The sequence below is a fragment of the Taeniopygia guttata genome, chromosome 2 (genome assembly GCF_048771995.1).
Source record: "Taeniopygia guttata chromosome 2, bTaeGut7.mat, whole genome shotgun sequence".
NCBI lineage: Eukaryota > Metazoa > Chordata > Aves > Passeriformes > Estrildidae > Taeniopygia > Taeniopygia guttata.
In genome coordinates, this window is record NC_133026.1 from 21579407 (window position 1) to 21597009 (window position 17603).

General features: G+C 40.9%; 3 protein-coding genes across 4 annotated transcripts in view; 2 read left to right on the forward strand and 1 right to left on the reverse strand.

Annotated features, from left to right (window-relative positions):
- Positions 1-182: 182 nt before the first annotated feature.
- ACBD7 (acyl-CoA binding domain containing 7) lies at positions 183-4998 on the forward strand. Its single transcript, NM_001245653.2, is given in 4 exon segments — positions 183-341; positions 4350-4467; positions 4571-4633; positions 4721-4998. Coding segments are annotated over 4 exon segments (267 nt in total). The 5' UTR covers positions 183-329; the 3' UTR covers positions 4795-4998.
- A 145-nt stretch (positions 4999-5143) lies between these two features.
- OLAH (oleoyl-ACP hydrolase) lies at positions 5144-16881 on the reverse strand. The gene is made up of 7 exons (XM_030264621.4): positions 16744-16881; positions 10423-10554; positions 8726-8864; positions 7911-8010; positions 6717-6886; positions 5739-5824; positions 5144-5495 (listed from the first exon to the last, which is right to left on the reverse strand). Exons 2-7 carry the CDS (start codon positions 10550-10552, stop codon positions 5362-5364), a joined length of 759 nt encoding a protein of 252 aa, XP_030120481.3. The 5' UTR covers positions 10553-10554; positions 16744-16881; the 3' UTR covers positions 5144-5361.
- Positions 16882-16886: 5 nt separating this feature from the next.
- Positions 16887-17603, forward strand: part of CROT (carnitine O-octanoyltransferase) — a 44494-nt gene continuing 43777 nt past the window's right edge. Inside the window, exon 1 of one of the 2 annotated variants that reach the window (XM_002193402.7) lies at positions 16887-17025. The gene's annotated coding sequence lies outside the window, so the exon portion shown is untranslated. Of the gene's footprint in view, positions 17026-17068; positions 17185-17603 lie in introns of those variants that run through there. The other variant, XM_030264616.4, reaches the window with a different exon arrangement.

The window sequence follows — 17603 nt, forward strand, 5'->3', positions numbered from 1 at the left end:
GCGCTGCAGTTCCCGAGCGCCGCCGGCGCTGCAGTCCCCGAGCGCCGCCGGCGCTGCAGTCCCCGAGCGCCGCCGGCGCTGCAGTCCCCGAGCGCCGCCGGCGCTGCAGGCCCCGAGCGCCGCCGGCGCTGCAGTTCCCGAGCGCCGCCGGCGCTGCAGTTCCCGAGCGCTGCCGGCGCTGCAGTTCCCGAGTGCTGCCGGCGCTGCAGCCCCCGAGCGCTGCCGGCGCTGCTCCGCTGCCGAGCCGAGGTCACGGGACCGTCCCCCACTGCAGCCGCGTCCCCGCCGCAGAAGGAGCGAGGCCGATCCCTGCGCATCCCCGCAGCACCATGACTCTTCAGGTACGCACTTCTGCATCTGGAGAGACACAGGCGAGAGGAGAGGGATGCGCTGTGTGTCCCTGTAATGCCGTGCTGGAGACTGTGGTATTTCTTCCGCATAAGGATTTTACTGCAAAATCAAGGTTACCTTGTGTCAAGGGAAATCTGCCTAAACCCTTGGAGGTTAAATAGTGCATTACGTTTCACAAGTGGAGGATGCAAGCTGGTTAATTTGAACTAATTCATCGGTCATGTAATATTTTGGATTTTTTTTTTTTTCATGGGTCATGTAATTTTACCTGTTCAGAGTATGCATGAATTATGTTTCTTCGGGTATACATCTGAGTTTGCTAGGACTGAGTTAGACATGGAAATGCAGGTACATATTTATGTTTTTAGGATCTAGCTGGTCACTTGGAGCTGTTAAAGGAGGAGGGAAACTTCTAACACTGAGGCAGTGTTCTATGTGAATTTGGGAAGTGTAATAATTTTTAAGGGAGTTGTATGTATTTTTTTAGGGTGTATGCATATTTGGATGGATCTTTGCTACATTTTTATAGGTATGTGTTTTGGTAGAAGAGCTTCTACTTTCTTCTGGCTAGGGAGAGAACTTCTACTTCTGGCTAGAGAGAGAGCTTCCTTTTACATACTCTCTGACTGTAGCTTTAAATAGCTGTTAAGGAAATTATCTTTATTGCTGGTTTTTAGCCTCCTACCATTGTGGGAAACTATGAATACTTCCCTTGTCTTGGCCATGTCCTGATAGATTAAACTGATTTTCTTCTTTAGGCTTTCCTATTATCCCTTTCACTTTCAAGATTTGCAAGCTCTTCTATCCCTGCCTCATTATGTCTGTCTCAGCTTAGTGTGCATTTTGCAAAGAGTAAGCAGCACAATGCTCTGACCTAGATGCAGGGAGTGCACTGCCAGCAGCTTAGTAATTTTCTTCTGAGCTGCAATTATGCTGAATAGCACAAAGGTTTCATTGTGCTGTGTTACAGCTAAGAAGAAATCTCTTTCTTCAGAGGGTCAAAATTGCCAAATCCCAAACATAACGCCACCTTTGCTTAATTAATAATTGCTGAAATTATAAATTTTTTTATTCCGCCTTGAACTCAGTCTAGAAAGTAAATTTATTAGCCTGATGATTAAGCAATGAGCCATAAATTATGATAAGAAAGAGCTGAATGCAGTATGATATGCTGTTCCATAGCTATATACCGTTACACTTTCACATAAAAAATCAGTGGATGAAATTTTAAGATGCATACACATTCTGCATTAGACATTATAGAGCTTGTCTGTCCACATTGGTGTGGTTGACAAGTTACCAACCATATCTATAAATTTACTGAATCTATATGTATGGGAATGAGGACAAATTAATAAATTAATGTGCTCTTTAGTGAAGCTGTAAAATATTTATAAAATTTGCAAACTGTTAAAATATTCTGCTGTAAATGAAGAATTAATTCAAGCTTTTTTTCTTTGCAAAAAGACAGTGTCTGGTAATAATCTTGATAATTTGTGCTTTTATCTTTAAGGCACATGTGTATGTTTATGTTTGTATATATTTTTATGCTTTTTATTTGAGGAGTTAAAGGGAATTTTATCGTCACATGATTAAAAGGAAATTATATTTTTACAGGCTGCTCTTAAGCATGTTGTGTAAGCAGGCAAATCCTAAGCAACAGTCTGTGCAGACTGATTGTCTGGAGGGAGATAAAGAACAAAAAGTTTAGTATTTAGATTTCATTTCTGCACTTTTCTTTCTCTGTAAGATATGCCTTTGCAAATGTTTAAACTATCTTGTGATACTTGCCTATAGATGCAAATAGAATAAAATTATAGGAAAATAAGGTTATTAACTTAATTCTTTCCTAATTTTTTATCTTTTGTCTTGTACAATTGAACAGGGCTTCTGGTTCATTCTTACTGGGAAGTTGTCATGGTTTAACACTACCCAGCAAATAAGTACCATGCAGTCACTTGCTCCCCTGCTTCACCTACAGTGGGATGGGGAGGAGAATCGGCAGTGAGAAGGGCGAGAAGGCAAAAACTTACGGGCTAAGATAAGAATAGTTGACTAATTTTTTTTTTTTAAGTAAAATATAATACTATGATAGTAGTAATGAGAGAGAGAAAAAGAGAGAGTGCATGTGCAATTGAACCCAGGAGAAGCAAGTGGTGCACGATATGACTGCTCACTACCCACTGACCACGACTGAGCCCATCCCTGAGCAGCAATCAGTCCCTTTTGCCAACTCCTCCCAGTTTCTACACTGGGGGCTGGGGGCATGGATGTTCTCTGGTGTGGAATATCCCTTTGGCCGGTTTGGTCAGCTGTCCCAGAGGTGTCCCTCTCCCTTCCCCAGATTCTTGTGTAGCTCCTCATGTTCAGAGAGTGAGATACTGAAAAGTCCTTGGCTCAGTGCAAACACAACTCAGCAGCAACCAAAACATCAGCGTGTTATCAACATTATTCTCATTCTGCATCCAAAACACTGCCCTGTACCAGGTACTAGGGAGAAAATTAACTATACCCCAGATAAAACCAGGACAGAAATTTAGATCAGAAAACAATTCCAGACTGGTGAAAGATTTCCACAGATTTGAATGGTCCTTGTACATTAATGCTGGCATAAGCTCACATGCAGTAGTAATTTATTTAAATTTTAAACAATGTGGCAACCTAGTTATGTTTGCATCCTCCAAGGCCAGGCTGCTCCAGCCCGGAGCCGGGCCCCTCTCCACGGGTGTCCCACAGGATCGCAGCCTCCTCCCAGGCATCCCCGTGCTCCGGCCCGGGGCTCCTCCCCGGGCTGTGGCGGATCCCGCATCCCCACGGCCCCCACGGGCTGCGGGGCACAGCGGCCTCCCCATGGCGGCACCGCGGCCTGAGGGAATCTCGGCCCCAGCGCCTGGAGCCCCTCCTGCCCCTTCTGCCCCGACCTCGCTGTCTGCAGGGCTGCTTCTCTCACGGGCTCGCTCTGTTCTTCTCTGGCCGCAGTTACAACTGGCCAACCACTTCTTGTTTATTTTCCTGCTTAAATCTGTTACCACCATTTCTATCGGCCTGGCCTTCCCCAGTGGCACATCCATCTTTGGAGCCACCGGGAATTGGCTCTGCTGGACATGGTGAAAGAATCCGGCAGCTTCTCACAGAAGCCACCCTTGTAACACCCCTGCCCCAACTACAAGAAACCAGGTCATGCAAAACCAATACAGTTGGTTTTGTACATATTAAATATTTGTGCAGGATATACTGTGCTTCTGTTAATGCAGATCCAACCCAAAAGCTAAAATAATTGTTGAAACCAGCATATAGCATGTTAAAGTACTTGTATCATTCTGCATTGGAGTAGTGTGGTGACCTGATGGGTCTGTAGTCACTATACAAAATTTATCTCTCTCTGAAATGTTCTGGGCATGAAACAGAACTCCGAACCTTAGCCTGAGACATGCTTTATAGTGAGAATGGCTACAGTCTCAGGTTGATGTGAGTCTGTGATTCACAGTAATGAAAGGAGTAAATTTACACTTTACTCTGGTGCTCTTCTGTGTTTCAGAGATAGCTGTGGAAGGTGGTCCCGGCAGTAGCTCATCTTCATGAGGTACCTCTGTGCCAGCTGTTGTCAGCAGAGCAGAGGAAATGGAGGGTGCATTGAGTAGTACCACTCAAAAGGGATTTGAGCTCCACTGCTTGAACCAGCACAGTGTAGGCAGGGTCAAAACAATTCAGAGATTACTGTGGGATATAAAGTTCAGTGAATGGCTTCATATGTGCAGTATGACTGTAAAAGACATATACACCAGATAAATTGTGGAGGCTGCCCCTATCAGCCTTCAAGCCTATATCCCTTTCTAACAATGTACACATTTATGAAGCTTCTTTCATAGGAAAAAGCCTTGTCTGATTGCTAAACTCAAGTGAGGCATTGAGAAAATCTAGTGATACTACTGTGTGTCTTATAACTCATGTTTTAAAAACACCCCTTGAGAGGAGAACCCTTTCTGTTCTTTCATCAGGCTGACTTTGATAGTGCTGCAGAAGATGTAAAAAAATTAAAAACAAGACCAACTGATGAAGAACTGAAGGAACTATATGGATTCTACAAACAGGCCACTGTTGGAGATATTAATATTGGTATTACTATATATACTTCACATTTACTCACTTATCTTGATAAAATTAATCTAATGGTATGTAAATTTGCATGATAACCAAAGCTATGCATTTATTTTGGCAGAATGTCCAGGAATGCTAGATTTGAAAGGCAAAGCCAAATGGGAGGCATGGAACCTGAAAAAAGGTGTTACACCAATTAAATTTACATCCTGTAGTCAAGTTTATAGGATGACAAATGAGGAAATATAATGACTCCTACTTTCCTTTGCAGGTTTATCAAAGGAGGATGCTATGAATGCCTATATCTCTAAAGCAAGAGCAATGGTAGAAAAATATGGGATCTAGAATATTCAAAATAATTCCCACTAATACTTAACTCTTCAGTAGCTAATGAACTAACTGTTGAGAAAAATGCAGTACTAACTCCTTATTGTGAGGTCTGACAGCAATATCTTTTAAGCATAAGCTGTTTGACTGTAAAGGGTATTTACATATATAATCTATTTTTAGCTTGTATATTAACTAAATAAATTTAACTGAATAAATGAAGCTTTCTGTGAGAATTATGGATTTTTTTTGGGTATTAAATTATATTTAGCATTTTGACAGGAGCAGAAAAACAGAGAAGCTCTAACAGTAAAATAACAGACGTAATTTTGTTGCAAACAAGATTATGGAATAAAGTGAAGAGTTTGTACATGTGCAAGAGAAGAAGGAAAAGATGAAACCTTTTTTAAGACTCAAAGCCAATGTTTGTTTTCAAAAAATCAGGAAAACTCCCCTTATAAAGGATTACAGAGGAACAGAACAACTTTGAGGCATAACTGCATGCAATGTAGAGAGAGAAGTGGCTTATTACAAGTTGCTGTGGACTAATCTTCTACATCCTGCAATTAAAATTGAAGAAAATACTCATTGATTGGCATTTTCTAAGGCTTTTGTGATGTGTTTTATCAAGAAGCTTTGATTAGATGGTTTCAGCAGATAAAGGTGACCTCCAGGAAGTTCATAAAAGGAAGTATCTCCACTCGTTAGTTCTTGCCAACCTAAAAATATATTTAAAGTGTCAGAGAAATGTCAACTATTGTGGTTGTTTTGTATAACTATTTCAAAGCTATAATTTAATAATTATTTTAAATCCCATATCAAATTTTTTGTTCATATATTTAAACTGTTCTGTTGATTTGTTTCCTTGAAAAAGTAGGTAGACTCCAGAAAACTCTAATTAATGGGTTTAATACAACAAGAAAATGTGTCAGTTTAAGAGGTAAACCATTTAAGCAAAGTACCTTTTGTATCAAATATTTTATCCTCAGATCCACAAAAGTAGGTTATATCACAGGAGAGGGGGGTATTCATGTCTGTCTTCTCAAATCTGTGAACATACACAGTAGTCATAAAACATTCCATAAGGTACATATATTTGGGATTGGCTTCCACATACAAAAAAGGTGGGGTTTTTTTCTTCAAAACTAACAAATTTCGGGAGTTAGATTATACAGAACATCAGGAAAAGAAAATACTCTTGAAGTTTCTTAGCTCCTTACCTTACTGCAATTAGATATAAAATTGTAAAGAAAGAATGACCCAATAGTTAGGGAAAAAAAAGAGCTTCGATCGGCAATAAAAATTCTCACCTACAATAAATAATGATGTTATCTACTTATATACAAATTCTAACATTTCAGTGCCTTTCAATGTCAAATTCCTAAAACCAAAATGGGTCCCACATCCAAGAGTATCCTTGGTTTTGCCAATAAACCTTAACCACTCAGCTACATGAGCTGTCATGTGACGTCCAGTGGGGACAGCAGTGAGGACACAGGAAGCCAGTTGCTGTCTGGGTGCCCCAGAATACAGGGATTCTTTTTCTGGTTAGGCTCGAGGATCTGGAGGCTGAATGCAATGTTCCTGAAGCATAATGAGCTGAGGTTGTTAATCTCAGAAAACAATAAAAGATATGAGAATATTCCCTTTTAGTAGCTGCTAACTTTGGATCATAGGTAGAACTGTAATTCTGCCACGACAGGTTCACTACTGCAGTAACAGTTGTGGTTGCTGCAGTACACACTGTTTCATCTAGGGCTTAAATACCAGAAAACAAATAGAAAAGCACACAAAGGAAAAATATTATGTTTTACTGTTTCTTATTCTTTTTCTAACAGAAATGAGAACAAGTTACTAAGAAAGAAAAAAGAAAACATGATCAGACAGAAGTAAAAATGTAAAATACAAATACAGAAGTGATACAAAGCTGTAAAACTTACGAAGACGTCTGAAGAATTCTAATGTCTTCTCTGAAAGTAAGCACCATATCATTCCAACTGTCTTCATCAGGTGCAAATTCAAAATTTCCTCCTATAATATTCATCAGTGCAAGAAGGTCATTGTTTCCATCAGGTAGGACCATGCTCTTGATGGCAAGATATGCTGCAGACTGTCAGTACCAAACAAAGCAGATCACATGTTGTATATAATATACTTTAAAGAACCTTTTCATTAAAATTATTTTAGTAGAAAGTACAATAATTTTCCATCTCCAGAATACAATGGCTGATACGTTTCACATTCACAAAGAGCACTTCATGGAAAGGGTTAGTAGACGGTACTTACTGAAATTACAAACTATGAATGAGCCATGTAGTCTCTACTTCTGAAACTTATACAGACAAACAATTGTTAATATTATTTTGTTCAAGCTTGACTCTTACTATTGAAATACAACTAGTAAAATAATCTAAGAGAAAGAAAAACCTAACACTGGACATATACCTGGCTAATGTAGGACTGAAGAGACCAACTGATTATGGAAATTTGCAGGAATAATAATTGCCTCTATGAATCATGAGCTCATACTCAGGACTGCTAAGAAGCCTTAGAAACGGAAGAATAGAAACAGCAAATGCTGACTGAGGACAGGACTGGAAAAATGCCACTTCACTTCTGTTTTTCTGAGAAAGACTAGCAGAATCAGCAAAACCTCAGAAAAAAAAACTTATTAAAATCCTACAAAGAATGAGGAGAGAGAAAAAAAATTGGACCAATGTATTGAGGGCTGATGCAGCAGGTTTATGAAAGACTAGGTAAAGACAGTTACTTCACACGTTACACAGTTAGGAGGACCACTTAGAATGTTGGTTTGATTATTTCTGAGTGTTAAGCCAATGGCCATACTAAACAACACAATATTCAAAAAAGTGTAGTTTAAGGATTAGTTAGTTTAAGCATTAATTAGTTCCAGCATTAGTTTTAAGGAGATTGTTCTCCCAAGGCTAAGGTTAGCAGCAGTGAATATTAGGTATTCTGCATCAACCTCAGAACACTTTTCACTCCATAGATTTTGAAGCAATGTTGATTTTTTTATTAAAACCACTCTGCATACCATACTGTAAAATATTATTCTTACTCTTAGTAGCTAATTTATGGTTCTGTTTCATAATGTTAATGATTCTGTAGCTTACATTTGGGGTATGTGCTGCTGACAAGAAAAGATGGACTGGCTCCAGTCCGTACTTTTCTTTCAGCTGAAGTGCACAGGCAAAACTCAAATAAGTTCCAAAACTGCAACAAAAGAAGAAATTAAAGCAAAGTAAGTAAAAACATACATAAAAACTGGAAAATACAAACATAATTTTAATTTTAGTGCTAACTGGCTATCTTGAACAATTGCTGAAATGGTATATTACATGCAGATTATAATGATATTCGTTTATTGATATGAAGTATATTCCTTCACAGTCTAATTTTGCAAATAAGACCTTTTCATATTCTTTTTCTTTTAATAGTCTCCTTAATTTTCAATAAGAACAGTTATTTTGAATACTTGAGACTCAGCAATCTTTAAAATCTGTGTTTCATGAACGGTTTGCTGTGGGAATCCAGGGCATCCCTCTGGCTGCCCTGGAAAGTCTGGGACCCTGCAGGGGGTCAGGAACCCCCCTGTACAGAGCCCCGAGTGACTTTCTACAATCTCAGAATCATCAATACCACAGATTCTGACAGTTCACCCCCTGCATTCATATAGATCAAGCACTGGCACAAATATTAACAATAAATGCAATTATAATTTATTAGAAACACATGCTCAGATGTTGCACCTGAATAAATAAATAAACAAACAAACAAATAAATAAATAACCAGATTATTTGACAGCAACTGCATGTTTTAGGATGATTTGACAGAAGATCCTTGCAGAAGCATATTTTTCCTAAAGGTTTTGCAAATAAAAACAAGTAACTCTATTCCTAGAGCTCCTAAAACTGTATATATTTTTACCTGTGACCAAAAAATGCAAATGGTTTTTCTTTCAATGATTTTAACAAAACACTTGTAATTTCATTAACTGCACTTGTCATGTCTTTTGCAAAAGGCTCCTCAAGACGAGTTTCTCTTCCAGGAAGCCTTATACAGTACACTGCAGAAGAGGTGAAGGAAGGGAGGGAAAAGAATTATTATTATTTCAAATAGACACAGTAAAAAAATTTAATTAAGTTTTTACTTATTCTGCAGAATATACACACTATTTTAATTAATCCTTCTTACAGTTGATCCTGTGCACTTGCTTGCTATTGCTGCTATTGTGATTTAATCATGCAAGAGATTAGGTTTCCACCCTTCCTTTAGTCTCAAATGCTGCTCCTCCAGCTGATCTGATTGATAAATGCCTTGGGTCAGAATCCACAAGATCCTGATTTCAGCTGAGGTTTGAAAGCAACTTTATTGTTACAAGTTTTTATAACAACCACAAATTAATTAATTTCAATAACAGTAAGTTTGAGGGTTGTGTAAAACATATCATTTCATGGGCAGCATTAGTAAGTGAAACTATATTAGACTTGTACAATCCCTGTTCTCTTTTTTGTCAGCTCTTCAGCACTGCACATTGGAAAATGTGGAATCATAGTGCAAATTGGTGGATGTTTATAGAGAAGAAAATTTACATGCTTTTGCTATTTTCCTTTCAAAATTGAGGACTTTCACTGTCTAGTGAAAGTAAAGAATTAATAGATCAGAAAAAAATGATTTGTTTCAAATCTCCTTGACATCATACATACTGCCAGTTATGTTGAAGTAATGGGTCAGACACAAAGAGATAGACTCTTTTAGAAGAGCTAGACTAAACCACAACCTAATACCATAGATACCAGTGCAGAAAAGTTTGCATCTTCTGTACTTTCTGCAGAAACCATCTCTGAAAGAACATGCTGTGCCCTGACTTTATTAATCTGCATCCTAGGCCATTTCCTTAGTAACTTTGGAAGTAGTTCCAGTGGACAAAATCTTTTTCTTTCTTATTTTTTGTTTTTTCCTCCTAATTTCAAGGAAAATTCAATGTGCAACTGCTTACCAGAAAGTATACTTGCATTTTAGAGGACTGGTAAAACTGCAATGGCAATGCTCATGAATATGAAATTACTTTTTCTTTGTGGAAGATCTGGAAAATGGCCTTGGTTCCTCTTCAAATAGGTCAAGCAATGGATCTTTTTAATGTTGATATATCTTGTGAGCAATGAAAATTACTTCATAGTGTAACTAAATGTCATTTCACTGTTATAAAATTCAAAGATTAAATTTCAGTTTTGATACAAGAAGTACAAACACTGGATAAGAGATACTCTGCAGCCTCACAAATAGCCTCACAAACTGTTAACCTTGCTGAAGACTGGCTTATCAACAATATTCAGTGTACTTCTGTTTCTGAATCATACCAGTAGTTTCTGAAGCAGTCAAGCATACTGTACTCTTGTGAAATGTAGCTCTGAGGATATAATTTTTTCACCCAATCACATATAATTTGATTCAAGCTGGTACAGAAAATGTACCCTAGTGGAAATGCCAGTTCCTTCCTTTCTGGAGAAAGATCACTGGATAAAGATTGTGGTACTCTCAAGACTATTGTATTCCATTTAAAAAATTGGCTACTATGTATTTCAGAATTGCTTAACTTCTACTGTAACTACAAAATGACTAACCTTCAATTGCGTCGTTGAAGAGTCTGCCCCACTTAGCAAGATCTGCAGTTCCAGCTCCAGCCCATGGAAAGCAAATCAGTCTACAAATAGCATCTGGCTTTTCTTGCACACAAGCAATCAGCTTTTCCATTTCTTAAAAAAAAACCAAACAAACAAAAAAACAAGACAACACATCATTCTAGAACAAGACTCTTCAGATATAGGAAAATTAGAGTGAATTAAGTCTTAATTGAAACATCAGGGTGCAATAGTCTCTGTCATTAAAACTGCTTGTGTTACAACTATGGTAGATAATCTTCCTGCAACACTGTAAACCTGTTCTTTTATAAATGATGGTAGAATAGTATTGGGCAATACCCTTAGTTAATATTTGCTCAGTCACCGACCCCAACAAATATTACAAGCAGCAAAGTAATTTATTATGGGATTTCATAAAGACCATTTAAAAATATAGGCTTTTAGAATATGCACAAAAGTGAAAGGTCCATCTGAAGAACCTAGAAAACATAAGGGCCACCTAGTTCAATGTTCTTTCTATCACAGTGGTAAAATAGACATCAAAGGAACAGTAGGATGACATTTCTTTATATATATATAATGTCTATGAATTACTCTTTCATGTATTTTTCCAGTCTCCCTTTAAACAGCTGGCATCCATGACATCCTCTTGCAATGAGTTGCACAGCTCCACTATCTGATGCATGAAGAATGAGTCCCTTTTTCGGTTTTAGTGGCTCAGAGAGTTACTTAAGTCAAAGCTGTAACTGAGATGCAGACCTGTCACCAGATGCAGCTGTGTCTGATCATGCTGCTGATGAGAAAATCTGTCCCTTCCCAGCTTCTTGGAGCATAATGCTCTACCCCCCTCTTTTACTCAGCACTAGCAACTGCATAGCTACATAGCTATGTAAGAGCACAGTAAGAGCAGGTTGTTTATCAAGCTGTAAACTAATGCTGTAGTTTAGCTGTCACCTACATCAGTCTCACCATCCTCCTGTTGAAAATGAAAAAAGCCTTTTATGACCTTTTTGGATGCTTTCACACATCCAGCTGGACAGGTGCATGCCGATATTACACAAACATCCCCAAAGTTTGGATGTAAATGACACATCTGTGCTAACCTAATGGAGTAATTTGCCTTTAAGGAATATTTTACAACTTTCCCTGAAACAAAGAACTGCAGAGTTTGTCTTAGTGGTTTGAAAGATACATTCAGCCAATCTAATTTTCATTCACAAAAAGAAAAAAAAAGGCCACAAACAAGAAAGAACTATTACATGAATACATAATCTTTGGAGTACAGTTGAATCTCACTTTATTTGAAATCTAAGTGTATCTGGTTAGGGAAATGTTTTTGTTCTCATTTTTTACAAGAGGAGACAGCGATTTTTTAAAATTATTATTATTTCCAAATTGTCTTTATATTTTCATCTACTTCCACCTATTGGCCTTACATGTGAGATCTAACTTTGACCCTATTATAACAGAGAGAGGATACATAAGAACTCTTCTGAAGAATCAAGATTCTCTGAGATTGTAAGCTTTTCAAGAGAAACAAGCTTTTATTTTATTCCCTATAATACTTAAGTGAGATGCATGGTCTGATGAATTAATGGCAGAAAAATCTACTTTAGTGTTCACAATGAAAAAGAATGTTTCTTTCTTGAACTATTGGCAAAGAAATGGCTCAGTCAAAGAAAAAAGAAAACCTACTGAAATTTAAGAAAGTATTTCCTGGCTTTTTTCTCTTCATATTTAGAATAAGCTGAAAATAAAATTCTATCCTGATAGAGAGCTGTATAAAAGATTAAAAGAGCCATCATTGAAATCACAGAATAACTTAGGCTGAAGGGGATTTCTAGAGATCATATAGTTCAAATCTTCTCTCGTTATGTGTTGAGTGTCTCTAAGGATGGAGACTATACAATCTCCCTTCGTAACCATGTTCCAGTGTTCAATCATGGCTCACAGTGAGGACACTTTTCTTTCTATCAATATGATTATTGTCCATTGTATCCACAAGTCTTGTGTCTTTTTGCTGAGTACAGCCAGGAAGAGCCTGGCTCTGCCCATCCTTTTATTAGGCAGGTGAAGACATCTTCATTTGGCACTCCCTTCTTAAGACAAAACCAATTATCTCAGACTCTTCTATACACCACCCACTACAGTCACAATCACAGGGGACCGTGCCACACTGACTTCAGTATTTCAATATCCTTCTAATAAAACAGAATTAAAAATGGACACGGATGTGGTATACCAAAGAAATTTTGGATTATTTTTCAAACATGTTTTTGAGACAGGCTTTCAGGGCATGACAAACTTTTTACATGAGCTTTATTGTCATGGCATCCCCTTATAGTAGGTGTTCAAGTATTAATTGAAAAGCACAACTGAAAACACAAGTGACAACAAAACTGCTTTCACACTGACCAGCTGCTAGGACAAATGGACCAACAGCCCCACCCTGCAGGGAACAGAAAGCCAAAGGCAAAGAAACACCAAGTGCTTGCAGCACAGGGCTGCAAGATATTTCCCAAAGGAAAATATATCCTATAGCACACAGTCTAAAAACCTGTGGAAGAAGACTTTTTGAACTGAGTGCCCAGTAGGGCAGTCCAGGACTTAAGAGGCCTCTCAGGTATCCAGGCACTTGCAAACCCTACATAGCAGACCTATCTCATTTGCACATACACAAGTTAACCCCTTGTCTGCAGATTCTGGAAGCCAGGGAAAAAGCAACTCTCTTTCCCAGGTGGCAAGTAGATCCAAGCCTACTCACAAAATTTTGATTTAAGTAGTCCATTCACCTCCCAGCAATTAACACAGAAGTGGAGTAGTGAGCCTGGGAGTCAAATTATCAACTTCATGGTAGGTATGGAGTCTGTTATCAAAGCTGCTAGATTGCTTACAGCTAGGAATGTATCTGAGACATCTAGCTGGGCATTGAACACTTGGTATCTGCAATCCCGTAATAACAGAACTGTCAGGCTTGTAGGACAATTAGGCAATGAAATCCTCTACTGATTTTATCTTCACAAGAGAAACAGTTTGTGTAACTGATAGACTCCAATGTCTTAGTGTTCTAAACATTGTAACACAGTTGAATTTTTTTATTTCTGCATTGGTATCAGTACCTTACATATTACTGTATCACACACATTTGGTTACATTCATTATTCAAATAATCCTTTTAAAAAAGTTTAAAAATATGTTTTTCAGGGTAGGCATTTAAACTTTCTGAAAAATTACAGATTTATGAAAAGAGGTGTCCAGTTAGAGAGAAAACACATCTGTTACATGTACTGTAATATTTATTACATGTTTTTAAGGTTTCCAGATTTATATCCCTAAAAGTTTTCTTACTCAGCAAAAGCAGTGGTGTGATCTTCCATTTAAGAGACAGCAAAATGCATAAACCACAGGGGAAAAAAAGTGGGAAGCTGTATCTCCGTAGCTCCTGAGTTCAGGAAAATACTGGTGTTTGTTTCTTGAAAAATAAAGACTTCAGAAAAATCCTTTGTCTTTATACCTAGATGCTATAAATTAATGGGGAAAAAGTATGGAGCATACCCATCTTATTAGTCATATTTTTCCCGATAACCTATCTCTCATGGCGACATTTTTAGCGGACTATATTTGAAGTTGGTTAGTGTCATTGCTAACGTCTAAAAGCTGCTGATGAAAAAAAATTTGTGTCATTACCAACTGAAATAATGTCCTCCAGAAATCTGTGCACCCATCCCTTTACTTTGTCTTGAAAAAAAATCTATTATGCTATTACAGAGAAACTTACTTGTGGAACACTTGCATCTGATAAGCTCAAAGCATCCCTAATGGAAAATTATTGAAATAACTATTAAAGTCACACAACATACATTTTCAACATGGACTTTACTACTTGGACCTTCCAGGGTGTTGAAACGGCCAAATATCCAGACCGTGTGGATGCTTCAAAAACAAACACAAGTATAATCTCCCCTCCTTTCCTACTGCTGCTGCTGTCATCCTAGTTCTGCTATGGTACAACTAGCAGATGTTGTCTTTGCTCAGATGTTTGAGGAAATCATCCAATTGAGAGAAAGAGCTCCAAAGAAGTCCACAGAGTTGAATTGTGAAAGGTAAGAGAGATAAAACTGGAGGCACAGGTTGGCACACAGCCTTGGTGCTAGGCAAGTAGCTCAACAATCAAGATGAAAGACATGAATGTGGAAAGATAATTACCATCTCAAAGGAAAAAAATGAGTTGTGAGATTGCAACCTCCTGTTCAGTATCTTTGTTGATAATCTGGATGAGGGTATTGAGTGCACCCTCAGCAAATTCTCAGACAACACCAAGTTGGGTGGGAGGTTGATGTGCTGGATGTCAGGAAGGCTCTGCAGAGGGATCTAGATATGATGGATCGATGATCCCCAGCCAATAGCATGAGATTCAAGAAGACCAAGTGCTGAGTCTTGCTCTTGGGTCAAAACAATCCCATGCAGCACTATAGGCTTCAGGAAGAGCTCAGGATATAAAGTGGAGGGAATAAGGTGGAATGGGGGGAACGTTTTAAGTGATGGTATTTGTCTTCCCAAGCAATTGTTACATGCGGTAGAGCTCTACTTTCATTGGGATGGCCAAACACCTGATCATGGGAAATAGCAAATTGATTCCTTGTTTTGATTTGCTTTTCTGTGCAGCTTTTGCTTTCCCTACCCACGAGATTTCTAACTTCTACCCATCTGATCCCACTGGTAGGTGAGTGAGTGAGCTGTTGTTGCATGGGGCTTGGTTGCTGGCTGGAGTTAAACCATGACAGCAGGTAATAGGAAGTCATTTTGGCATGACAGAGAGTAACAAAAACAGAAGGTGACACTGCTGCAGATGCAAAGAGAAGTCACAGAATCAATATGTTGGAAGAGACATTCAAGATCATCGGGTCCAACCCAACCCTAACATCCCAACTAAACCATGGCTCCAAGTGCCACATCCAGTCTTAAGCACATCCAGAGATGATGACTCCACCACCTCCCCAGGCAAGCCATTCCAATACTTTATCACCCTTTCTGTATAAAACTTTTTCCTAATATCCAACCTGTATTTCCCTTGGTTCTGTCAGTTGTTGCCTGAAGAAAGAGACCAACCCCCACCTGACCACAACCACCTTTCAGGAAGGTGTTCAGAGTGATAAGGTCACCTCTGAGTCTCCTCCAGGCTATTCCTTGTAGGGCTTGTGTACTACACTGGGCCTCACATGACCTCCCCAGTAAAAGTGGTGCTTCACCAAACTTCAAATGTTTGCTCCAGCATGTGAAGACTACTCCAACTGCCACCCAATCACTCTGAGTACTGCTTACTCCTACTACGGCGGAGCTGTAAGTCACATCCCACAAGCATTTCTCTCACATAACATTTTAACAGGTGGCACAGAAACCCATCAGTCCAGACCTGCTCCACAGAAACACCCTTGCATATTTCTATGCCATAGCACACTCACAAAGCAGTTGGGCCACTTACCCTGGGTGAGGAGTCCCCTGGGCCAGCCAGGGCTTGCATCTGGTCTCAGTCCTGCTAAGGACACCACAGGAGCTAAGAGCACAGCCCATGAGGGACAGCAGCTGCGAAGAACCCTTGCCTCTAGTGCAACCCCAGCTGGGCTTTCTCCCCATGTCACAGATACTGAGTTCTAAGGATCACTGAATTCAACTCCTGATCCTATGCAAGACATCCCATGTGCCTGAGAGCATCTTCCAAATGCTTCTTGAATTCTAGCAGGCTTGGTGTGTGACCAGGTTTCTGGGGAACCTGCTCAAGTGACCAATCACTCTCTGGGGGAAAAACTTTTTCCTACTATCCAGCCTAAACCTCTCCTGACACAACCTCAGGTCATTCCCTTGTTTCCTGCCACTGTGCACCACAGAAGAGATCAGTGTCTGCCCCTCTGCTTCTCCTCATGATGAAGCTGTAACTGCAGTGAGGTCTCCCCTCAGTCTCCTCCAGGCTGAACACACCAAGTGACCTCAGCCACTCCTCATGTGGCTTCTTCCCCTCTAGACCTCTGACTATTTTCATAGCTTTCCTTTGGAAGCTCTCTAATAGTTTAATGTCTTTCATATCTTGTAGCATGCAGAACTGCTCCCAACACTCGAGGTGAGGCCACCCCAGTGCACAGCAGAGGGGCACAATCACCCCCCTTGCCGGATGGCGATGACCCCCAGGACGCGGCTGGCCCTCCTGCCTGCCAGGCACTGCAGATTTATATTCAATTGTCCATCAACCAGGAATTCCAGGTCGATGGAAACGAGTCTTTAGCCTCTCATTCCCCAGTCTGTACGTACGTCCAGAGTTATCCTCTCCCAGGCGCAGACCAGCACTTGACCTTGCAAAACTTCACACAGTTGGCGACTGCCCAGCCCTCCGACTAGCCCAGGTCTCTGCGGGGCGCGTCTGCCCTGGAGGGAGTCAGCAACTCTCCCGCACTTCATGCTGCCCTATTAACGTCACGCCGGGCTCCGGGGCCAGGGGATGGCGAGGCCGCTCCCCTCCCGCCTCCGCCCCGCCCCACGCGGCTTCCGGAGCCGCTGGGAAGTGGGACGGGAGCGAAGGCGGCGGCCGGGGAGGTGGGCAGCGGTCTGGGGGGGATGGTGCCCGCCGGCCTCGTTCCCCGGGAACGCGCGGGGTAGAGGGGTGGGCTCGGTTCGGCTCGGCTGTCTCCTTGCGCCCAGGCCCATCCGCCGGGGGCTCTCCCGGGCTTTCCTCGATGCGGGCCCCGAGCCGCTGTAAATTCTGCTGTGCTGTCGCGGACCTCGCGTCCGGCCCGGCTCGGTTCGGCCCGGCTCGGCTTGGCCCGGCCCGGCCCGGCTCGGCTCGGCGAGCGCTGGGGTCGGGGCACGGCCGGGGTTCGGGCGGGGACCTTGGGAAGGGTCTGCGGAGGGGCTCGGAGGGGCCGCTGGGCTGGGGGTGATTCCCCCTTCCCCAGATACCCTCTAGTCTCGGGCGGGTGTTCCAGGGCTGGCTGGCTGCTCCTTGGGGGAGAAAGCGACAGCCTTCGAGCTGGTTAATCGCGACATGCTGGGGAAAAGCACCAACAGCAGCCTGGTCATCGTTTCCCCCTGCTGTGTGTGTGCCTCTCGTGGCTGCGAGCCAGCCAGAAACCCTCGCTCCGTGCTTTGTCGGGGAACGCTTCCTGATACCTTTT

Coding starts and splice junctions, on each gene's coding strand:
- OLAH (XM_030264621.4), bottom strand. CDS start 10,552: ATGGAAAAGCTGATTGCTTGTGTGCAAGAAAAGCCAGATGCTATTTGT. Junction 5,825..6,716: donor AGAATTCTTCAGACGTCTTC/GTAAGTTTTACA, acceptor GTATGTTCACAG/ATTTGAGAAGACAGACATGA. Junction 5,496..5,738: donor TAAAATATTTGATACAAAAG/GTACTTTGCTTA, acceptor ATATATTTTTAG/GTTGGCAAGAACTAACGAGT.